Source organism: Dipodomys merriami, unplaced genomic scaffold (assembly GCF_024711535.1).
Source record: "Dipodomys merriami isolate MVZ:Mamm:240054 unplaced genomic scaffold, mDipMer1.0.p SCAF_15, whole genome shotgun sequence".
In the NCBI taxonomy this organism is placed as follows: Eukaryota; Metazoa; Chordata; class Mammalia; order Rodentia; family Heteromyidae; genus Dipodomys; species Dipodomys merriami.
Window position 1 is genome coordinate 15,564,336 of NW_027202826.1, and position 24,999 is coordinate 15,589,334.

Here is a 24,999-nt window from a genome sequence, read left to right on the forward strand (position 1 = left end):
TTATTGTGAGCAGTATTATGCACATGTGGCCATAGCTGTTTCCCAATGCAGTGTTTGCTGACATTTCTACCATACCTTTGAGGACAACCCTTGGCTGTTGAGTTACATAGTACTGTATTTCCCTGAGAGTGTTAGCATATAATTTGGGCAGTGATGTTTTTCTTCTTTCTTTTGGAAGAGTAGCACTCATATTCATTAATATTTTAAATATCAGCCTTATTCTGACAATGGGAATGAAATATTACTGGGCTTTTAATAAGGAATTAAAACCTTTTTTGGTTATCCCTGTTTATAGTTTTCTTTTTGCATCCCTTAATATCACAGTGTGCTTTTAAAAGTTTTTCAGACTCTAAGGAATCCAGCCTTATAACCATTGTTTTATTTCAGGAGCTTTTCACCCATTATTTATAATAGCTAAAATATAGGCAGCAAGATTTAGGGAAAGAAAGACATATCACAGTAGGTAACGAAATTAATCTTTCACAGAATAAATGGTTGATGTGTCCTGATCTAACACAAAGAGAAAAAATGATACTGGTAAAAGTAAAATGTTTAAGAAAGAAGGAGAAGGAAAACAATTAGCAAATAACGCATTCATGCATTCGCATATTTTATATTCACATTATAGTACCTACATCAATTGTTCTGAAAATTATCTTAGTAGATTGAGTAAGGAAATTTAAATAACAGAAATAAATCCACCTAAAGTAGCAGACATTAACCCAAGTTGCTATATTGAACTTCTCTGAACTAGTCCAGAAAATGGATACTTCCAAGATTTTGTGACATTTGAGGATCACATTTATCTTAGTGTTATAATGGATCAAGGTAGTCACTGGCAAAGAGCTTGACACATAGTAAGTTCGTAATAAGCAGTAGATGAGTGATTCCATAGGAATATAGGCTTCGGAGTCAAACAGACACAGTTTGAGCTCCGTATTCTCTGCTCCCTTCACTGGCTCAAATGACATACTATCCTGTTTTTTTCAGCCACTAAGATACGTATGGCACCTGCTTTCTACCTAAGCACCTCTTCTAGTTTCAGGCTATCCTTCCCCTGAACAATATCACCCACTTCCATGACTCAGATGTCATCAGTATACAAATCACTTCTAACCCACTGGGTTCTCACTTTCCTGGGCTCACAAACTCAGTAGATGATCTTCGGTTTTAGTGCTAGGTTAGGAGGGAGCTATTGGAGCTTTGGGCAGGCAAGTAGCATGATCTGACCTGATGGGTGTGTGTGTCTTTCTTTGTTTGTGTCCAGGAGTTTTATACGAAGTCAGGGCTGGGAAGGTGGCTCAGTGATAGAGTGCTTGCCTTGCATACATGAGGCCCTGGGTTCAATTCCTCAGCACCACATAAGCAGAAAAAGCTGGAAGTGGTGGTGTGGCTCACGTGGTAGAACACTAGCCTTGAACTGAGGAGCTGAGGGACAGCACCTAGGGACAGTGCCCAGGCCCAGAGTTCAGGCCCCACAACCAACAAAGAAAACGAGAAAGAGAGAAAAAGGTCACTGCAATAATCCTTTAGTCAAAAGAAGATGGTAGCCTGGACCAGACTGCTGTCCTCTGAAGGTGGTGAGCAGGATTACATGCTGTTTAGTTGTCATGAGCAGTTCATCTTCCAGCCCCAAACTTGCTCTCCTAGTGACGTGTTCAGCACTACAAACACACTCCATCTAATTAAGAATAAACTGCCTTAGAAGATACTAGCAACATCTTTTATTATTTAAGTTTCTTCTTTGGGATATCATTCCCATTGACTGAAGTGTCCCATTAAAGTTTGACATAATACAGTATTTTTTTCACCTAGTATATGTGTCAGTTGTAAGAATATTTACTGGTAATTGGTTTTATATGAAACAAAGAATCAGCGACTCTCATAGTTAATGCAAGTGTTGTCAGCTAGCTTTCTATATGCATTGTGATCCTTACTATTTTGGTTTACAGTTAACAAAGAGCCATGCAGGAACATAACATAAAGAGCAAAACTATAAAATAGCTCAACTTATTGAGCTTAAAATTTTTGTATATAAAGAAATATACAAAGAATTCATACATTGTACTACTAAGAACTCTATTCATGTTAACAGGTGGTTTTACACTGGAACCTTTTATCGTGCTCAGCTGTTCTTGAAGAATATAATTAGATAATATTGAATTCTTCACATAATATAATACTATGTATTATGTTTATGTGTATATTACAATAATATGCAATCCCACAACAATATATATGTATGAACAATTACTGAAGAAATTATTGGGCTGATGATTACCTTGTAGTGGTCAGATTAGAAAAGAAAATTAACCTCAGAAAAAGATCACTTAAAACTTAGACTAGCCAGTTTGCTTTAAAAATGCAAACCTGAATAATTTGCTTAGGACAGGGGAAATACAATTAAATGTAAAGAATTTCACACTTTATAAATGGTATAAAGATTTAGTGAATAAGAGGAAGTATTCTATGAAATTGGCAAATATATATGATTCAGTTTTTAAAAATTCTTTGTCTTTAATTGTAACTGATAATCCAAAAAAGATATTGTCAATGTAGCTTATGTGTAATCAAGCAAGGACTTCTTTTTTTTTTTTTTAAATTCTAGCTATAACACCATGACAAGTAGTTTAAACTAGCAACTCAATATACTGTGAATTTTGTTGTTGTTGGTTGTGGGGCCTGAACTCTGGGCCTGGGCACTGTCCCTCAGCTCTTCAACTCAAGGCTAGAACTCTACCACTTGAGCCATAACACCACTTCTGGCTTTTTTCTGCTTATGTGGTGCTGAAGAATTGCACCCAGGGCCTCATGCACGAAAGGCAAGCAACGCTACTACTGAGCCACCTTCCCATCCCCTTGTTTACTTTTTTAACATAACAAACTTATTATGTATTTGAAAAAGTATTGTGTGACACACTGCTAGCTTTTCCCTTAATTTTTAATTAACTTTAATAATGCTCGTTATAATGCTGTGTTTACCATCATAATGTTGAAAAACAAAAGGATAGATTGAATTTATATCATTTTTAACCTTTAAGGAAAGAGAATATCAGGCAAAGTGGTAGACACCTGTAATCCCACCTACCCAAATATGATTCAGGAGGATAACAGTTCAAGGCCAGCCTGGGCAAAAAGTTAGCAAGACCTCCATCTCAACAAACAAGCTGGATGTGGTGTTTCACATCTGTAATCCTAACTATTCAGGAAACATAGTTAAGAAAATCTTAGCCTGAGGCCAACCAAGGCAAAAACATGAGACCGTATCTGAAAAAAATAACCTAAATGCAAAAGAGCTAGAAGCATGATTCATCGGATAGAGTAGTTACCTAGCAAGAATAGGTCCTGAGTTCAAACCCCAATACCCCTATAATTAATGAAAGACGATTCTCATCAGGACTATTAGTGTCTAGAGAGTAGCTATTGGCTTTGAATTTCTAGATGAACTTTGTAGTGCTGAAATGCATTTTGTACAAAAGAAAATAATTTTCAAACAAGGTCCTTAGTTGGTAGAGATTACCCAGAAACAAAGTCCATTGAATCTCAAATTCAATGAAAGCTGTTCAAAGATGAAGGCTGAAAAGGAAATGGAGACCGAAGATCTCATTTCTCCCCTTCTCCTTGGGCTACTTTGCTGACTTGTTATTGGATTTGAGTAAGCCACACTTTTTTTGTAACTTAAACTCCTAGATTCCTACATTAGGCTTTCCATATACATCATTATCTTAGTGCTAATTTTAAAAGGACACTTTATTACAAATAAGTAACTGTCATTCTTCAGCTTTCTATAATTAATCATATTTTTGTGTGAAACAAGGTGATTTGTATAATAGGCTCAACAAATCCAAAGCAGTTGAGTTGCTGGGCTAGCAATGCTAGGCTGGAATTCTGTGTGTGGTGGCGCTTGTCTACGGAATAACAGGGGAAGCAGGACTTGTCTTTCCTCTCACACCCAAAGCCTCACTTTTTTACTCTTCCCTCCTATTGGTTTGTCAAGTGAGCAGAGGCTGAAGGATTGACATTTTACTGCTCAAAAGTTGCCTGTTTTTCTGCTAGAGTATTAGATTCAGTCTAAAGAAATGAACATCAAAGCTGGGCACCCGTGCCTCACATTTGTAACCCTAGCTACTCAGGAAGCTGAGATCTGAGGATCATGGTTCGAAGTCAGCCAGGGCAGGAAAGTCTGTACGAGTCTTATCTCCAATTAATCACAGAAAAAGCTGGAAGTGGTGCTATAGCTCAAGTGGTAGAGTGTTAACCTTGAGCAAAGGGAGCTTAAGGACAGTTCCTAGGTCCCTAGTTCAAGGCTCAGGACTAGCGGAAAAGAAAAAAAAGAAATGACCATAGCTGTACTCATATGGGAAATAACTGTGCCTTGGACTGTTCATGTTTATGGGCTAAGTACCTAACCAGTCTTGTGTCATTTTGTATATGGGAGAGTGTGCTAGCAACATGGCACCAAAAGGAATGAGAATAGCTCTGGTATCCAAAGTGGTTAAGACTGCAGCAATAGAAAGCCAAGTCTTCTCTTCCCAGGAGCTGTACTAGGGCTCAGAGCCCTTTATATGGGTTTGAGATGCAGAATGGCTTCTCATTTTAAGTTAGCTCCCCATATTTCTTCTCCTTACGGCACAGGCCAGGTGGATCATGTCTCATTTTACAGTGACTAATGGATAATTTGACACTCTGCTTGCTCAAAACGACTCAGCAACTCAGTACATCAGGACTTCTGCACTGATAAAGTGATACAATGAAAACATATGGTAGATGAATGGATTTAGCTCTTTTTGAAGTCTGATTTTCAGATTCTTCCAATTACTGACTTTCCCATCATTTAAAATCCTGGATAAAGTCCACATTAAAAACATCTTTCTGAAGTCAGAAAAGTGATTTGGAAACATTTGAATTTAATTATTAATTTTCACTTTCCATTTAAAAGGCAGTTTCCTGGTAGTCGATAAGAGTATGTTTTTAAAATTTTTGTTTTATTTTAGGGTTTTTTTTGGTGCCAGTACTGGTACTTGAACTCCAGGCCTGGGAACTGTCCTTCAGCTTTTTTACTCAAGGCTAGTTGTTCTCTACCATTAGAGCCATAGCACTATTTGTGTCTTAATTAATTATATCCTTATCCTCAAATTAATTAATTGAACTTCAACCCTCAAATCTCAGTCTTCTGAGTAGCTAGGATTATGTAAACCACCAGCACCAACAGAAGTATGTTTTTTGTACCTATCTTTTAGGAGCTAACTTGGGGAGAGAAGGATAATAGCTGTAAAATATACAGTCAAGGGTATTTGAGATACCAAGAGGAACAAAAGGATGATTCTAGCTGTAGTGGTCAGAAACTTTGAAGAAAGAATGTAACAGTTGTGTGAGCCTTGCTGGTAGTGGTATTTCAGTGGGTGAAGATCATAGCAGCAGAGGCTGGCATTGTATATTCAAGGGAGCATGAATAAAGGCCAGCATAGTGCTTAAGACCACCGACTCTGAAACCAAGGCTATGCTAGTTCTAAACTACCTTTTTTTTTTTTTTTTTTGCTCTTTCTTAACCTTTCTTTACCTCAGATTTCCCATAAAGTACTTGTTATATTGAAGTTGTAGACCTATTGTAGACCTACAAGAATCTGCCTTCAAACACTGGTAGCACAGATGAAGTATAATTAGTACACTGGTGAGGAGTATAGGGAAGCATAGAAGACAGGTGTTTTCAAGATGGAGTGGATTCACTGACATCTGGACTCTCAGGACTGATGTGGTTTGTGGAGAAGAGCCACAACTAGTTACCTAGCAGAACAGAATGAAGAGGAGATAATGGTTAAGAGGATTATAATACTCCAGACTGAACAGAATTCAAGACCAGGACTCAGTGGTGGAACCTGGGCTTGGATTAGCAAGAAAGGACTGACTGGGAAACATTTACTGAGAAACAGTTGTTAGGGTCTGAGGGGGAAGCCTTGGGGCCACAGAGGCAAAAGGCCATCAGTGCCTGTCTTAAGTGGGAGAACTCAAAATAGAGTTCTTAGGAAGAGCCACAGCATGTGCAAGAAGAGGAGGGAGATCCATTTCACGAGTCAAGAAGTTAAGGACAATCACTGAGTGTGGCATTGAAAGGCTTATATGTTGCTCCAAGAAGAGAAAGTAAAGAGCCAGCATTGTACTGTTTTAGTAAATGAGATAACAGAGAAGAAGCTGCATAAAGTGAACATTATAGTAATTTTCTTTACTGTTTCTTTAAGAGAAAGTATAAGCCTTACAACAGTGGAAAAATGTTCTTAACCCAGTGGACTCACTTGATATGTGGGCAGTGATGGAGCTCTGTGGACGGCCCATAGCACTGTAGATGTGTTAAGTGTTCATTAGTGCTGGGCCCAGAATTGCATAATCTCAGTCTCTGGTGGCCATTAGTTGGACGAATTTAAAGATAAGGCCTTTGGGTAGACAGAAAACTTTGAGTAGCTGAATCAGGACAGTCCTGTAGGAATGCAAAAAAAAGGAGACAAAAATCAAGAATTGTTTCTGATAGGATATCATCAGGACCTGCTCTTACCAAAGGTTTGAAAGCAGGAGCAAAGATGGTTCTAGGTTGCTATCCTGTATGCCTGGGAATTGAGCATACAATCCACTCAGAGAATACAGATTAGAGAGAAGTTAGTGAGTTCATTTTATATCTTTAACACCCTGAGATTTCTAATGTATCTAGGGCATATTATTTTGATGTGTTCTCATTCTGATTCTCCTGTGATTTAACCTTTAGCACCTTCTACTGGAAGAATCGCAAACAATGTGACTTCCTCAGGAGCCGGGGAACCTGCTGGCTCAGCTGCGGGGCAGCCCCAGCCCAGCGACCAGGACACATTGGTGCAAAGGGCGGAGCACATCCCCGCAGGGAAGCGAACTCCCATGTGTGCCCACTGCAACCAGGTCATCAGGTTGGTTATTTCTTTGAAAATCTCTGAGAAGTACGTATGTTGTGGGTATTTCAAATACTCTATCATGTCTGTAGCTTTATTAGTAAATTCGTTCTTGCAGTAACAATATTGTGGTGGCACACCTGGCCCGTGGTCTGTCCTTTGCTTGCTCCACAATCTCACCATGCTAAATAAATGCGTTTTATTAGAATGTATTTAATAGGATGTAATTCTGGGTCCCAGAAAAGAGTACTTCTACAGGATTATCTGGTAGAAATAAATTAATATAAAATCGAGTGTGCTTTATCCTGATAAATAAAACAATATTTTTTATCTTTAGGTTTAATAGTAATAAAAACAAAATAAACACTGGCTTATTATGAAGTTTCTGTAAGTAATAATACTCTGGTTGTCCAGACTGGTGTTTGGGAATTCTGCATGCTGTATTCTGAATTAGAACTCACTCTCTTATGGAAATAGTAGTCACTGCTGTCATTTGTGTGCTGTCATGAGCAAGTAAAATTCCTGGATGAGATAACAGATGTCCCACCCTATCAGTTGCAGATTCTTGTCTGATTGTCCAATTCCGTAATATAATTACTACTATTCACACTTTGGAAAAACCTAATGAGGATGGAAAAAAATATGAAGATCGAAGTAGAAGTTAGTGTTACCACACCTATCTTGCTTTGGCTTCAGATTTCATGTGAGGACAGGATGTAATTTTAATGCACAGACATCCTGCCATAAATATGTATTATGCTAATATTGTAAAGGACTAGCACTTACTGCTCCCTCACCTGTTAAAATTTTACATTGTTCTGTATTATGCTGTACTTATTATCGTTTAAACATTAAAGCTTCACCTACTAAGGAAGTTAATAGGGATGGGGATTAGTTCATGTAAGATCATGTAACAATAATTAACATAGCACATTTGCCTGGAGCTCAGATGCCAGCGCAGCTTGAATAGATTGTGGTTAGGTCAGGAACCGGGCGGAAGCCTAATTCCAGTTCCTGGCCTGCGTGTCAGTGTCATTTACCCAGGCAAGGAGGTGTAGATCAAGTGACATTCTCTTGGACACCTGTTTTCAAAACAAGCTGCAGTTGCAGGCTTAATCCATTTAACACCGAGTATTATACCCAGGCCAACGCTGAGAAGTGTAGGATTTAGTATATAACTTATATGGCTAGTGTTCCATCATAAACTCACCATTGTTTTAGAATTCATGTTTTATATTTACTCTTTTAATATTTCAAATTTTCAAAAATGATTCTTATATAAAGGAAAATTTTGTATTTTGTTGTGTTGGAGTTTTGTTTGTTTTGGAGCCTGTTTCTTTTTTTAGTAGTTACTTGTTTTGGAAAATGTCAAAACCCTGTATGTTAGTACTGAGCTTATTATTGCTATAGAGCCTATACAGTTTAAAACTTCATCATCAGATTAGTTTGAAATCTTTTGGTTTGTTTGGATCTTGAAAAGTTTATGGATCTTTAAATTATTTTGGAGGTACTACTTTGACTAGTTACAAATGAGTGAGAAGTTAAACTTTGACACTTAAAGTTTGCCATGGAACATTTCCAGTACAATTATGATAATGCCCCTTTATCAACTTGATTTAGGGTGCTGTTTTGATGGGACAGGATACAAAATCAGACTAACCTAGCTGAAACCACGTTTTAGTTTTCCTGGTGGAATAGGCTTGTAAACATTCTAGTCTATTGAGGCTGGGAAGGTGGCTCAGTGGTAGAGTGCTTGTCTTGCATGCATGAGGCCCTGGGTTCGATTCCTCAGCACCACATAAGCAAAATGAAAAAAGCCAGAAGTGGAGCTGTGGCTCAAGTGGTAGAGCGCTAGCCTTGAGCTGAAGAGCTGAGGGACAGTGCCCAGAGTTCAGGCCCCATGACTGGACCCCCCCCCCCAAAAAAAAAAAAAAACCCAAAAGCATTCTAGCCTATTTCTTGAGTGTTGCATCTAGTGGCATTAAAATCTGTGGCCATTTCTGTTGCATGGAATTAAATGAGCCCTTTATGTTTAGCTTCTTTGTAAAAGAAGTTGGAAATATATTGATGCTTTAGTTTCTAGGTTGATATGGAATGTTTTTAAAAATGATCACATTAGTATTGTTCTGTGTTTGCCTATAGTACAGCCCATTTTGACCACAATCAGGAAACCCATTATTTGTTCCAGTGAAAGATGAGTGTTAACATTAGTGATGTGCTGTTTTGCTTAGTGACTCTCAAACTTTTTTCAGAAGGAGAGCTATTTCAAGTTATTATTTCAAGTAGCAAACAGTTTACAGCCTATTCTACCATCCATTTCAGTCTCAGAACACTTATTTATTGTCCCTTCTAGTTAAGATTTTACTTGAAAATGGGAGATTTCCCCTAGTGGTACCACTGATACAGAAATTGATGGTATATTCAATTTGGTATGTCTCACCAAAGTCATATGCTGAAGTACTAACCTTCAGTATCTCAGAACATGACTATCAGAGGGGAATTTGGTCTTTAAAGAGGTCAGCTTGGTCATTAGGGTGGGCCTTAATCTGATATAACAGATATCATTGTAAGAGGAGAGTCACAAAGGAAGAGGTAACCAATGCTTGACCAGAAATGTACTCCATTACCTTACTCATGTAACTGTAACCCCTCTGTACAGCATCTTTACAATAAAATAAAAGAAGAGGAGAGTCAGGCGCTGACATACCTATGGGGAATTCCAGGTGAAGACAGAGAAAATGGCCATCTATACACCAAGGCCTTGAAGAACCACTCTGCCAACCTCTTGATTTGGGGCTTCTAGCCTCTATTATTATTAAATTATATAAATTATTAAATTACATAAATTATTATTTAGGCCATCTATTCTGTGATAATTTGTTACAGCAGCCTACAACAACTAGAGAAAAACAAACACAAACAAGGAGGTCTATAGTAAAATTATTGCGGCAGGTTTAATCCAGGTAAGTCTTGGATTGTACAGGTACTCGGAGAAATAAGGATTATCTCGCTTGAGCAAACTTATTTCTTTCCTTTGAAAGGAATGACAAGTAATAAGCTCAGTATTCTACTTACCAGAGTTGTAATTTATACAAAAAATTCATTTTAAAATTTGGTATAAATTGCCTTATTGATATCATTGTCTATGAAGTTTTAGTAGGGAGTCCCTGTCCTTGTGTATACAACAGGGTGTACCTGTTGAAATTTGCAGTTCCTTTCTCATTTTTGCTTGGCATCACAGAAAATGAAGAAGGTTGAAAGTTTTGTCCCATAGTTCCTCTTTCTGAGCCAGTGAAATGCTTTAACTCTCTCCTTTCTTTTCCTTTGTCAGTCAGCCTAGTAAGGGCTCAGTCACCTGGGCAATATGTAGCAGGTGAGGGAATTTTTTATTCCACTTTACCCTTAACCAAGCCTGTCTGTCCAGTTCACAAAAGAAACCCAATCCTACCTTGGACAGGTAGAACTTCTTTAGTTGTTAATCCTGTGTTAATGAATTTGTTAAGTTAGTCTTCGCTGAAACAGGAAAGGAGTGCTTTTGTTATAGGCAAAAGGATTTTACTGTTTAATCTGTACATGAGTAAGAGGGCTTTGATGGGAAAGATGCTTGCTCTGTAAGTTTCAGGAGATGGGTTAAGCCATTGTTCACTCTGAGGGTGCTAGAAGGAGACCTACAAGAGTGAAGACCATTTTTAACTCCTCTTTTAGAGGCTCAGAGGGACTGTGTTTACCATCTACAATTCCATTCACCATTCATATCTGAATTTGAACTAATGAAGTCCTGTTCATTTTAATAAGATCATATTCTAAATTATTAATACTGCACTCCATGCCTGAAATATTTTTTAAAAAGTCTTCTAAGAATATATGAAATATCTAAGACAAGATCAGGGGTGAGGCTATTAAAAACCAAGCTAGTACTAACTCTGAACAGTACCTAGATAATGACCAATGGTCCTTAGACCTATGGCCTATGATTAGGGTAGCAATTTTTCTTTCAGCTTTTTTTTGCCAAAAAGAAAGTTTTATCATCTACTGCACAGCAAGCTAACTTAAAAAATCTTGCTCAAATAACTAGTATATATCTGAGACAAGCAGAAAAGGTCAGAGAAGATGATGGTAAGCGAAATGAACCCCAAGATAAGGACACAAGTGTTTTTTTTTTCTTGCTTGCTATTGTTTCTAACGTATTTATAAGGTACCACGTGATTTTTTGTTGCTTTGTATGTCCCTCCCCCACGGTATAACCCCTGTTTTCACTGTATATAACCCTGTTTTCACTGGTATAATTTGGGGAGTGGAAGGGAAAAAACAAATTGTTTAAATAGGGATATAGGTTGACCCATTGCAACAATGCTGTGTCAAAACACGAACTTTACAATTTAGGCCGGGGTGGGAAGTGGTGGGGGGAGAGTGTAGTTGTGGAGGTGGGAGGGAAGGGATGATAGGGGTAAAACAAAGGAGGAGGCAACAATGCTTGATAAGAAATGTACACACTACCTTGCTCATGTAATTGTAACCCCTCTGTACAGTATTTTCACAATAAAAACATATTAAAAAATCTTGCTCAAGAGAAATAAAACTATTCTTGTTACAAAAATCTGAGAGGGGTTTTTCCAGGGTATCACTGTGAAAATGACTGTGATCTCAGAGCTTTCTAGAACAGCCCATAGGAAGAGCGATTTCACAGAACTATCCTGCAGCAAATGAAGTTATATCTCTCACTTAGCACAGGTTTAATAAATAATAATAATAATAATAATAATAATAATAATAATAATAATAAAAGGTTTAATTCTTGGGATTGGAGGCATGGTCCAAGTAGAAGAGGGCCCATCTAGCAACCATGGGGTCCTGAGTTCAAACCTCAGTTCCATTAAAAAAAAAAAAAAAAACAATTCTGGGACTGAGGTTCCAGGCCCAGATGTTAATAAGTTATTCTAGAATAACTATGAACTCTTTTTTTCTCATTTAAGCTTCCTCAAGTACTTGGAGAAAAGCTTTTCTTTCTTTCTTTTTTAAATAAGTTTTTTTTTTTTTTATTGTGAAAATACTGTACAGAGGGGTTACAGTTACATGAGTAAGGGAATGAGTACTTTTTTTTTTTTTTTTGTCGGTTGTGGGGCCTGAACTCTGGGCCTGGGCACTGTCCCTCAGCTCTTTAGCTCAAGGCTAGCACTCTACCACTTGAGCCACAGTGCCATTTCTGGCTTTTTCTGCTTATGTGGTGCTGAGGAATTGAACCCAGGGCCTCCTGCATGCAAGGCAAGCATTCTACCACTGAGCCACCTTTCCAGCCCCATGAGTACATTTCTTATGAAGCAGTGTTGCCTTCTCCTTTGATTTTCCCTTACCATCCCTTCCCTCCCACCTCCTCAACTACACTCCCCAAAGCTTTTCTTTTTTATTCAAGTTGCATACCAACACAAGTGCTTTAGTAGAAGGGAGAGGTTTAGTTTGAGCCGACTTAACTTTGAAAGCTCAGGAGTCAGGTAGCAGTACTGGCCTGTAGGGCCACTCAGCTGTACAGGTAAGTTGAAGATGTGCCTGAACAAAAAATTCATCCTGCACTATAAATTGTCTTGAATCTGTTTTAATACCCTTACAAATTGTAACATAAAACTCCAAAGTCTTTTTATACCCTGTGTGGTAGTCATAATGAATTTAGTCTGGGAGATTTTTTTTTTTTTTAATGTGTACATAGTCAGGTAGCTATGTGATGGAAAAGCTCAGCATGCTCATAAAACTTTGTCCAGCTTTGAACAGTGTGACTTCTTGATTTATCTGAAAGTAAACTATGTGCCAAATATATACCGAGGAAACTGGATAAGGGAACTTGGTGTGTAGGACTGTTTACAAGCTAGTTAAAAATAGAAGGACAGCCTACTGAAGGCAGTGTAATGTGTTTACACGCAGTAATTCCTGCATACCTCTTTTCTGGTTCCTACTAGTTGATGAAGGCATTCCTCATTAGTCATAACAAAATAAAAGCACCTTAAGTTTAAAAAACAATAAGAAACTACTTATCAAAATTGTCAAGGGACCACATGCACTGGATTGTACAAAATAACATCATATTATTAATGAGGATATTAATTCTTTGACAGATGTATATTTGGCAAAGATTTTCTCCCGTTCTGGAGACTGCCTTCAGGCTCCTCAATTGTTTTCTTTGCTGTGAAGAAGCTTTTTTTTGTTTGACACAATCCTTACTTGTGTCCATCCTTACTCTTATTTATTGAGGTACTGGACTTCTATTTAGGAAGTTATTGCCTATTCCTATGTCTCAGCATTTTCAATTTTATGGATGTCTTTGATCAACATTGAATTGATATTAGTACAGGCATCTACTTTCAGTCTTCTAATTGTGGATGTCCAGTTTTCCCAGCACTGTCTGTTGAGAAAGATCTCTTTCTCCTAAGTATTTTTTTTTTTGGTATCTTTGCAAAAATTGGTTGGCCATAACTTTGTGGGCACTTCTGGGCCTTATATTCTGCTGTATAGGTCTCTGTGTTCATTTTTGTGTCAGTATCACAATGTTTTTGCTACGATGGTTCAGTAGTATAGTTTGAAGTCAGCTGTTGTGAGATTTCCTGCATTGCCCTTTTCACTCAGGATTGTTTTGGATATCAACTAAGGTCTTTTGTGGTTCCATATGAACATCATGATTATTTATTTTATTTCTGTGGAGAATGTCACTGAAATTTTGATGGGGATGCCAATCTAACAATATTAAGATTTCTTCTCACTTCAGCCAAGATCAACAACATAAACAACAACAAATGCTGGTTAGGATGTCGGGGAAGGGTTAAAGAACACCATTGGTGGGAAAGCAAATTAGTACAACCAGTTGGAAAACAGTTTGGTGGTTCCTTTAAAAACTAAAATAAAACTACAGTATGGTCCAACAAGATCACTCTTGGAAAATCAGAATATCCTACAGACACGGTACACATGCTTATTTTAGCCAAACTTTAGAGGCAGCCTACCTGTCCTACAACTAGTGAATGGTCACAAAAATGTGGTATGTAGACACAGTAAAGTATTTTACACTCATAAAGAAGAATGAAATTACGTCATTTGCAGGAAAATGATGGAACTAGATATCATCATGCGAAACAAAGTAAGCCAGATTTAGGACAAAGATCACATGTTTGCTCTTCTATGAGGAATCTAGTTGTAAAAGACAGACAGACATCTGTACAGAGCATGATTATAACGGAGGGACAGTTTGGAGAATGTGGAAGAAAAGGAATATGAGAGAATGATGGAGGGTGAATAATATAAAAGTACATTGCTTATGCATCAAGCTGGCAAAAGGAATTTGTTGAAAATTTGAATAATAGAGGGGTAAGGCAGATATGAAATGAGAGCAGTACAGAGGACTGAGCTGGCTAAAGCATCATATATGCACGTGTGAAATACCATGGTGAAACCTTTTTTTATAGTTACTATGTACTAAAAAAAATGACTGACAAGAATGTAACAGGTTCTTTTGAGGGTTGGACACCAGTGAGAAGAACATAGAGGGTGACTGGTGAATATGCAAAATATTTTATCTACATGTATGAAAATGGAACAGTAAAACGTGTTGAAATTGTTTCATGAAGGGAGGGAGGAATGAAGGATAGCAGGAGTAAGTTTGAGCAGGGGACATTGTATGCTTGCATAAAAATATCACAATGAAATAACCTATATTATCAACATATGTTAACCGAAAAGAATATGTTAACACAATGTGGATCTAGAAAACACTCTTCTACCTTACAGAAAAAAATTTCATCCCTAGACTTTCTACTTCAGATCTTTCAGAACTGAGGGCTGGTTCTAAGTACTCATAGGAGAATTTGCAGATAGTTACTGAATAGCAAGGTTTGTGTTACTGTCAAAGATCGAATAACGTTGTGGCTCTGTGATGCTCATTGCTGACTTTTTCTATTAATCTGCCTAGAAGTCCAGTGTCTGGTGCTTTCTACCAGTTACCTTGTGGTCACTGATGTTAGTTGATAGTAGGGAAGATCAAAGGCAGAATATCAATTGACTGGAATATCCAGAAATTGCGTTTGCAGCGTTAGTTCAATCAGTGATTTTATGGTATTTGGTCATATAATATCCAGAAATTGCGTTTGCAGCGTTAGTTCAATCAGTGATTTTATGGTATTTGGTCATATCTCCTGAACATTCTGTCTCTCAGCCAACTCCATCTGTTGAACTAAGTTCGTAATAACTGCCCTGGTCTGTCTCACAGGAATGCTGCCTGGGCAAATTAGATAAGTGTAAAAGTGCCTTGGAGGTAAAGCCAATTTATGAATAACAATTAGTGTGGTACAGCTACTGGAAAGTGTGTTGCAGAGGCTAGAATGGTTCATCTCTGCAGGCTTCATGACTAGATAAGGCTACATAATGGGTTCCTGTGAAGTGAACCAAATCCATCTTATCATTTCTGACTGCATGGCAGGTAATGGGAAAAGTCTTTTTAAAAACATTTGTTTCTTCAATCCAAATGTGCATTAAAAATCAATACTGTTTAGGGAGGAGCAAGGGCAGAGTAGCTAAACAATAGATATAAAATTTCAAATGCATGAGTTGAATAAGATGTACAGTCTGTAGGTTCATAGATTCTGTAGTTCATTTTGGAGGGTGAAAAATTGGTGTTTGGGGCTGGGAAGGTGGCTCAGTGGTAGAGCGCTTGCCTTGCATGCATGAGGCCCTGGGTTCAATTCCCCAGCACCACATAAGCAAAAAGAAAAAAAGCCGGAAGTGGCGCTGTGGCTCAAGTGGTAGAGCGCTAGCCTTGAGCTGAAAAGCTGAGGGACAGCGCCCAGGCCCAGAGTTTAGGCCCCATGACCAGACCCCCCCCCCAAAAAAAAAAATTGATGTTTAATGAAGTTAAGAAATAAGTAAATGCGTGGAGAAGAAATATTGACTATTGTCTTTAATAATAATTACCACTTTTTAAAAAACTCGGAAATTACTAAATGTTTCTTTATTTTCTAGAAATATCAACTCATCTCTCTTAAAACACACATTGTTGCTCTGCTGCTTCATTTCGGTCCCTGTTACATAGATCCTAATGCTCAATCTCTGTTATGATATAGACATGTTGACTTATGGTAACTTAGTAATAACTACCACTAAGTAATCCTCCAGTGATAGTCAGAGTGGGATGAGGATGGTGACCTTTCTTAAGTGCTTGGTCCTTTACCCCTCTCCACATAAATGCACAATCCCTGTGAGCATTCACAGTACCCTGTAACCAGTTCTGTGCAGGAAAATGAAGCAAGTATTTGATTGGATATTGCATAAAAATGTCCTATCCATGATAACAAGAAACTCTGATCATCAAGTCAAGTTGATCTGTTTTCTTCTGGCAGGGGACCATTCCTAGTGGCACTGGGGAAATCTTGGCACCCAGAAGAATTTAACTGTGCTCACTGCAAAAATACCATGGCCTACATTGGATTTGTAGAGGAGAAGGGGGCTCTGTATTGTGAGCTGTGCTATGAGAAATTCTTTGCTCCTGAATGTGGTCGATGCCAAAGGAAGATCCTTGGAGTAAGTACTAGAAGCGATTTTTTTTTTCATCCTTAGTGAGTTCTACAGCAAAATAGTTGTTCTGTTATAAAACACTTCCACCGTTTATACTTGTTATTTTCTTTTTGTTTTATCAGCCCTCTCTGCTTTCATCACTATTTATTATTGTAAAGCAAAACTAAATAGACCTCTGTAGAAGTATATCAGACTCGTGGGGTTAAGTTGTCCTTGGTTTTGTCTTACTGAGTGCTGGCTTGTCTGGCAAAAGTCTCCACTGTGGGGAAAACATAACTTTCTGTGGGTGTGCTACCTCCGCAGGACCCTGTTTGCTCAGGAATGAAGAGGTCGCCCAGGACCACACACATCACACTTCTCAGAACTGACACCTTCACTGTTTTAAATTAAATTCCAGGACTTTTATAAGAGCAGCAGTTCCCTACTTGTTGGGGTTCAAGCACAGGCCACTGACCTTATGAAGTGTATAAAACATGAGACTTACAGTAGATACATTTACCTTCAATGCATATAATGTTTAAAAATGTAACTACAAAAAATGTAACTACAGTTTTGAGTACACAGGTAATAGAAAAATCGTTTCAAACCACACCTTTTTTTTTTTTTTTGCAGAAAGGGAGTGATTTAGGAACCAGATGCATGATAAATAATGATGAATAAATGCATGTGCTGTTCTGGAATATCTTAATTGCCAGTGATTGAATCAGGGACAGCTTGTTCTTGAAGGGGACTAGGAGGTAGAAGTTGATTTTCAAAAAGACTTTGTTGCCTGACCACATTTTAAAGAAAAAGTCAGAAATGGTTTTGCTAAATTCTAATACTCTCAACAGGAAAACATAGTCATGAAATTAATTTGTATTAATTGAGAGGAATGTATGAATTATTGAGTGAATAGGTCTAAAACTGAAGATACTTACGTATGTCACCTGAAACATTTCTATTATTAACTTGTACAATATTTTGGGAATAAAGAGAATAGGGGTTTCAGTTATACCAATGGCAGGTAATTAGTAAGGAATACATTGTAATGTATGAGTGTGTTCTGTGGATTCCAGAGTCTGAGGGAAGTAAGGTTCTGCGATATGGAATGAACCAGTTGCCATGTTCCTCACTGTCCTTCAGAAATTATTTTTGAATGACTGACTTTTTCTCAACCCAAAGAAATACTTCATTGTAAAACCAACTCCCTCAGACCTCCTTTATTCACTAAAATTGGGCTCAAGTCTCTCATGCCTGGTATAGTTAACCAGAGGCCATTACAGATTAGAATTATGCTTTATGGTTCAAATACTTTTGGTTCAGTAAGTGCTAGGGAAGTCACAGCTGATTCCAAATTGCCAACTACAAGCTAAACTAATTGATTATGTTAATTATATTAGTAATTTTTTGCTTCCATAATGTACCAGAATAAGCATTTTTTTACTTTTCATGTTTCCTCTCCTTGATAGAAAACTATTAAGCTAATATTTTCTGACCCCTTTGAAAGAAAGCAGACTTCTGTAGTCACTCACAATTACGAAATACTTCTATTTACCATCTATGTAAAGTTTTTGTTTTTGTTTTGTTTTTTTTTTTTTTTGGTTGGTCATGGGGCTTGAATTCTGGGCTGGGGCACTGTCCCTGCGCTCTTCAGCTCAAGGCAAGCGCTCTACCACTTGAGCCACAGCACCACTTCCAGTTTTTAGTGGTTTATTGGAGATAAGAGTCTCATGGACTTTCCTGCCCGGGCTAGCTTTGAACCACGATCCTCAGATCTCAGCCTACTGAGTAGCTAGGATTACAGGCGTGAGCCACCGGCGCCTGGCCATCTATGTAAAGTTTTAGTAACAATAATTATTCTCTTAAAAAGGTCATTTATTGGTCTTTGTGAGAAGCACACATATCACAGTGCATAGGTGCCAGGGATATGTGAGTCTGTCTTTAGGTATCTCCTGTTACTTTGAAGACAGGCTTAAGGGGAGGTGACTTGGTGTGTCTGCTTTAGGTTAGCTCTTCTACAGGGGTGAGAGTAAGCTTTGGTTTATTTATTGTCATCTCTCTTTCACCCCATTTAACTTCTATAACAGGAAGTCATCAATGCTTTGAAACAAACTTGGCACGTTTCCTGTTTTGTGTGTGTGGCCTGTGGAAAGCCCATTCGTAATAATGTATTTCATCTGGAGGATGGGGAACCCTACTGTGAGACTGGTAAGAGCATGAGTCCTTAGTTTGAGAGTTGAGTAAAGGTAAAATATGAACCCTTATCTTGCTATAAAGTTGTTAGACCACCTGGTTTCCCTAATTGTTCTGAAGGCATTTCATTCCACCTCAATGTATACAGGAGAAAGTAGAAGGTGTTTATATGACTTGGTCAAAACAGATATTCCCAACTTCATTATGAGCACTCAAAATGTAAAAATAAGCACTGCTCAATAGGAAAAACATTTTGCTTGAATCTCTAATAACTTATTGATATATTTTCAACTAAAACATGTAACTTAAAGCTACCTCCACAGTCTACTAGTGAATATTGGGTGGTTATAAACATGAATGTGTTCTGGCTTTGCTCTTCTATGCAACTGCCTTGAAAAGTCAACTGGAAATCCTTTGTTTCTTCTACTTGACTTGAATTGCGTCTCTGGAAATACTATTTTTCATTAACTCAGCTTTAAGAACCTATTTATTCCATTGTCTTATTAGCTGAGTTTTGCATGCCTCCTTTTCTTTTCCAATGTCAGTGAATTTTGTAACACTTACTTATAGTCTCTTTAGATATTTCTACCACAACATTATTACAAAATATGGATTTTTCCCTTTATCATACCTTTACTTCAGTCCCACTATTTAATTTTATTTTACCTTGGAACTCAAAGTGTCATTCTAGAGAAGAGAATATTCCAGAATGATCATGTTTGAAATTAGCCTGTGATGAACCATCATCTGTAACTCCTTCTCTTAGACTCTTATTTTCACTTCCCTTTTGGCTCCATAATGAGAAACAACTTGGATCTATTCCACATTAATCACCAACGAGCACTAGAAATTCTAGAAAAATACACCGTGCACCATTTGATATAGTTTAGCTACAAGCTGCCTACACTATTCAATCAGGACATAATTGTAGTTTTTCTGAAGAGACTTTTGTGTGTGGTTGTTGGTTAGTTGGTTTTCTTATTTAGTTGTTTAGTTGTCTTGACTGACAGTTCCTTCCTAGCCAAAACACATTCCTATCTAGCCTTTCTATATTTAATGTATTCTAAGAAGTCAAATTCTTAAAACCCAAAGAATTACCATATGGGAAAAATAGTACTGAATATTTATTTAAATGTTGCTTCTAACTAATTTGGTCTTTTTTTTTTCTCTTCCTTAACTTTTCAAGTCAGTCTTCCATATCTTAATAGATGTTTCCTCTATCCATGATCCATGGGTTCAAAGTGAAAAGTATAATATGAAGAATACAATAAAGCATGTCAAATTGTATAAATAATGATTGCTAATGGAAACCTGAATCCTCAAGCCAAGTATTACACAGCTTGAAATTTTTTGTGATCCCATGTATCTTTACCTTCAATATTTCATTTAATTCCAATTTTGTTGCTCCTTTCTACGAATTATCAAACTTTGTAAAGTTTGACTCCTTTCTCTCCTTCCTCAATAGATTATTATGCCCTTTTTGGTACTATATGCCGTGGATGTGAATTCCCCATCGAAGCTGGGGACATGTTCCTGGAAGCCTTGGGCTATACCTGGCATGATACTTGCTTTGTATGCTCAGTAAGTAAACTCTATCTTCCTAATTAAATTGGTAGACTATGGCTAGTTCTAGTGCTAATATCGTGTAATCCTTAATAAGAAACATAATTTTACAGTGATTTGAAAAATTGTTACAGTTTTGGTATTTTCTGAAATTAACTGCCAATTATCTGAAATTATCTGAAATTTTCTGTGTTAATACTTTAACACATTTTGATCTATCAGGAGAAGCTATGTATCTCCTATATAGAAATATTAAATCAGTAATAATTCTTTTTTTCTTAAACTTTATTTTATTGAGCATTTTAAAGTAAAATTTTGAACCATCAGGTAGTTCTTAAATAGAAAAGGAGAGAAGAGGTAATACTGTTCAAGAGAGATGTACTCATTACCTGACTTATATAACTATAACCCCTCTGTACATCACTTTACAATAAAAATAAAAAAGTAACAATTATAAAAATATCATTCTGGGGCTGGGAAGGTGGCTCAGTAGTAGAGCGCTTGCCTTGCATGCATGAGGCCCTGGGTTCCATTCCTCAGCACCACATAAGCAAAAAGAAAAAAGCCGGAAGTGGTGCTGTGGCTCAAGTGGTAGAGCGCTAGCCTTGAGCTGAAGAGTTGAGGGACAATGCCCAGACCCAGAGTTCAGGCCCCACAACCAGACCAAAAAATAAATAAATAAAAATTAAAAAATATCATTCTATGAACACTGACAATCAGCTCTATGATTCTTTTATTTCCTTAGCAACAGCACACACATATTCTTTTCTTTTAGAGGCTATAATCAACATGAAATCTTTACCTATTTTTTAGCCATCTAACATTGTAACATTTTGGCTTCATTTTTAGAGGGTGACAGTCACCTAAGATGCATTTTTTTTTTAATTTGAGAAGTAAAGACACTTTAAATATTCACTAAAACTGAATACACAAGTGCTCTGTTCCAATGGAATTCTAAAATTAGCTGTTATATCACTATCTTCTGTATGACAGGAAAGAAGTAATGTTAATTAGTCAGATGATTTCTCCAAAAGTTGCCTTTGATCTGACTCTTGTTTACTTCATCTATCTTAAGACTTGTCCAGGTCACACAGAGCAACTCTTGGCCAATTCATTTTCTCTTTTCTATCAAGGCTGTTCAGGGGCATTACAATGGGCAAAAGCTGTAGCAAAGACAAGAAGCTTCACTGTCTGTCTGACATATCTGTCTGTCTGACTGACGTAACTGTCTATCAGCCAGATAGTTCCTCAATGAGCCAGTAAATTAAAGAGATTTCTCTTATGAATCAATAATTTAATAACAGAAGTAAATCTAAAAGAACTTTACTCTCTGTGTGTTCAGGGCAGACTAATGTTGGACTTAACACAGGTTTGGACAAGCAATTGAGTTGTGTGTGTGCTCTATAACAATTTAGAGAGAGAAAGTATATTGAGTATTTCCTCGTTATGTATTAACATTTCACTAAAACTGTTTCACTCTCAACAAGGAAAAGTAATGATCAGTGATTTAAATAAATTGAATTATGGGGCTGAGAAGGTGGCTCAGTGGTAGAGTGCTTGCCTTACATGCCTGAGGCCCTGGGTTCGATTCCCCAGTACCACACAAGCAAAAAACAAAAACAAAAACAAAAAATAAATAAATAAATAAATTGAATTACATCCCCTTCAAAAGTCCTTCACTGCTTTAAAAGTCCACATGAAACGTCACAGTAATCTTGAGATGTCAGGTTGTATAACAGCCCTGTGTGTAGTGCTTTGTCATATGATCTGCTAGAGCACCGTCATGGTCCCCTTCCCTGGCATACTTGATTAAAATACTGATATTCTCTCAATACTTCTTTTCCAGGTGTGCTGTGAAAGTTTGGAAGGTCAGACATTTTTCTCCAAGAAGGACAAGCCTCTTTGCAAAAAGCATGCTCATTCTGTGAATTTTTGAAAGCCAACAGTTCAGAAGAATTTTGAAGAAAAAGGAAAAGAATTAAATTACCAATTAAGTTTTAGATTATTTTCATGAAGAGTTGAAAACTAATAGTATCCTGAAGAGAAACTTCTATCATTAAAAACCAAGTCTATGAGGAAATACTTGGTTTTATAAAAAGGACAGTTTAGCATTTAGTAGTACTTTTTCCTGTATTTTCCCCCCAAATAACCTTTATCAAAGTTTTTCTGATTGACTATTAAAGTCATCTTAGAATACATCAAAGAATGAAATTTTAGGAAGAATGCCTCTAGTCTCTATTCTGAAATAATTATACTTTCCTTGATAAATAGTTATGAGAGTATCTGCAAAAAGCAGTAGAAATGACTTAAGCTTTATTAATAAGAGAATCGTGGTTAAAAAAACTGTTTATCTTTGATATAGTAAATAAGAGTTTAAACAGAATATTATCAGTAGGAAGTGTCAGTTTCATTGAAAATGTGTGTGCTTTCTTTTGGTCTTAGAATTGATCATTCCAGTAGGAAAGGCCAATGAGACTTTTGATCAAAATGTATCCAGCCAATAAGAGTGTTACATTGTTCTCTTATCTCTACCTTCCTCCCCAGAACTGCATATAGCTTACATATCTCAATTGTTGCTTTTATTGAAATAGGACAGTTTCCATTTACTGTGTGTACTTTATAACCTGTATTAGTCAAACTCCAATTTTTTTCCCTCCTTCATATTGAGATACAGAGCTAATTAAATACCTGAAAGCTCTACAGTTTTCTCTCTGCTTCGAAGAAATAGGTAGTAGATAGTTAGGAGTTGTGGTAACTGAAGGATTGTGCCTAACCTAAACAACAAACCAAAAGAACCACTTTCCACTTTCAGATGATGAAAATCTGATCACCTGTAGGCCTATGCCACTCACTGAAAATTTGAGAGCTCTCCTTGCTAAGGGATTAAAAAAAAAAAGTTCTACATTAGGACTGGTTAGACAGTTGTGATAAAATGTGTGTGTGTGTGTGTGTGTGTGTGTGTGTGTGTGTGTGTGTGTGTGTGTTTCTTCTTTGGTTTGGGCTTTTTGTAGTAATGTGTGAACCACTTCCAAATGGGATCTCCAAATTTGGGAAGCTTTTAGTCCCAGAGTTTCAGTATCCCGGGAGGAGAATTTGCTGAATTATTTGGATTGCCTTGTTATTTATTTTCCCAATGGGTTAAAGAATTATGGAGATACCACCTGGAGACACAGAAACAATTGTGGTAAAACTGTGGGTACCGTTAATCTCTGCCCAGTCAGAAAACAAATTATGGCATTTAGTACATTTAGTGGCTTTCTCTTTGTTTCTCGAGTGGATGAAAGCCCATGGTCCCGCTGCAGTATAATTGGAATCTGTTTGGGGGCAAGGTGCTTTTAAAGGCCAGACAGTCCCCACGTCCTTCCAGCCCCATCACTCACACCACTCTGGGCCCATTGTGTGCATGTTTGTTACAGAGGAGGTTTTAGGCTACACTATTTGTTTAACCTCCCTAAGAACTTTCAAGGCATCTGTCCTGAAAGCTATTAATGTATGGTCCTGCAGGCTTATATTATATGCAGATAATAATTAACTGGGGATAAAGGAATAACAAGGGGGACACAGTTGCAAACTGAGTGCTTCTCCAATAGCAACCCCAGACTACCTCCCACCCTGCATCTTGTGTAGGGGGCAGGAACCGAATTGTGCATTATCTCAGCGCTGCTGAAGCCCCCTAGAGGCGGCTTGCTGGCCCAGGACACCTATCCCCACGTCAGTCTTTCATTCTGTGTATTACAAAACAAATTGGTGGTTTTGTTTTGACATGTTCGCGTTTTGTTACTTTAGTTTTGCCTTTCTAGATTTTATGCCAAGATAATATTTGATAAGTCAGTGCCATTTGGGTATGTTCTTCAAAGATTTTTTTATTTAACCTGGATTTCTCATCAAGTTATATTTCTTTAGGAATATATATCATGTTTATTAGACTTTTTATTCTACATATTATTCATGGAGCATAATGTAATGTAATGGAGCATAATAAAATCCAGATTTTAAGTCCTAAGAGAGTAGCGTTGCTTCCTAAGTTATCTTTGTGTCCATATGCTTTATATCTGTGTTCCTAAGACAGTTAATCCTGTGAAATAAATACTGACCATAACCCAGAAGAATCTCTGTATTTTCTGGTGGGGATTGCCATGTTTAATTCACCAACATTAATATTTTAATAACTGACAGAGCACTTTATTCTTCTGGTGAGCTCCCTGAATATTTATTTTTCTGATTATAAATATTCTGTGTCTAGCAGGGTTTTTATTATTATTATTGCTTCTTTAGAGCATTGACGTGTACTCTCTCAAGATATATATTTTGAAATGTACTTGATAAAAACGCAGAGGGAAATTAGCATATGACTCTAAAAAGCCTCTACTTGTATTTACCAGTTCTCAAACTTTCATGGTAGAGTCATCTGTATAGCATTTCTCTAGAGTTACGTGGGCTGTGGGTTGCCAAAAAAAATGAGTTAGGTCATTTTGGTTGCCTATTGGCCACAGCGTACATGTTACGTATTGAAGATCAAGATTATACCTGAAATTTAAAACCTAAATGTTTGGTCTCAATATTAATACATAGAGGGGAAAAAATTTCAGTCATCAATATCAGTGTAGCAGTGTTTATGATTATCCCTCCCATCCCAAAATGTGCCACTGTTGCAGGGCAGTCACTATGTTAGGAATGCTTGTATATGAAAGAATTCCTTTTCCCAGTTCAAATATGGATCCAAGATGATGTTTAGCATCTTTGCAACACTGGGTTTAGTCATCCCCACTGAAGGAAAGAGAAAATGCACTGACTATTTTATACACAT

At 37.3% G+C, this 24,999-nt stretch overlaps 1 protein-coding gene across 5 annotated transcripts in view; it reads left to right on the plus strand.

Annotated features, from left to right (window-relative positions):
• Pdlim5 (PDZ and LIM domain 5) overlaps positions 1-24,202 on the plus strand; it is a 160,401-nt gene extending 136,199 nt beyond the window's left edge. For all 5 annotated transcript variants that reach the window (XM_070022291.1, XM_070022292.1, XM_070022293.1 and 2 more), the window contains 5 exons: positions 6,755-6,929; positions 16,283-16,463; positions 18,524-18,644; positions 20,095-20,210; positions 22,039-24,202. In XM_070022291.1, coding sequence (XP_069878392.1) covers positions 6,755-6,929; positions 16,283-16,463; positions 18,524-18,644; positions 20,095-20,210; positions 22,039-22,128 — 683 coding nt within the window. In that variant the 3' untranslated portion in view covers positions 22,129-24,202. The remainder of the gene's footprint in view (positions 1-6,754; positions 6,930-16,282; positions 16,464-18,523; positions 18,645-20,094; positions 20,211-22,038) is intronic.
• The last annotated feature ends 797 nt before the right edge of the window (positions 24,203-24,999 follow it).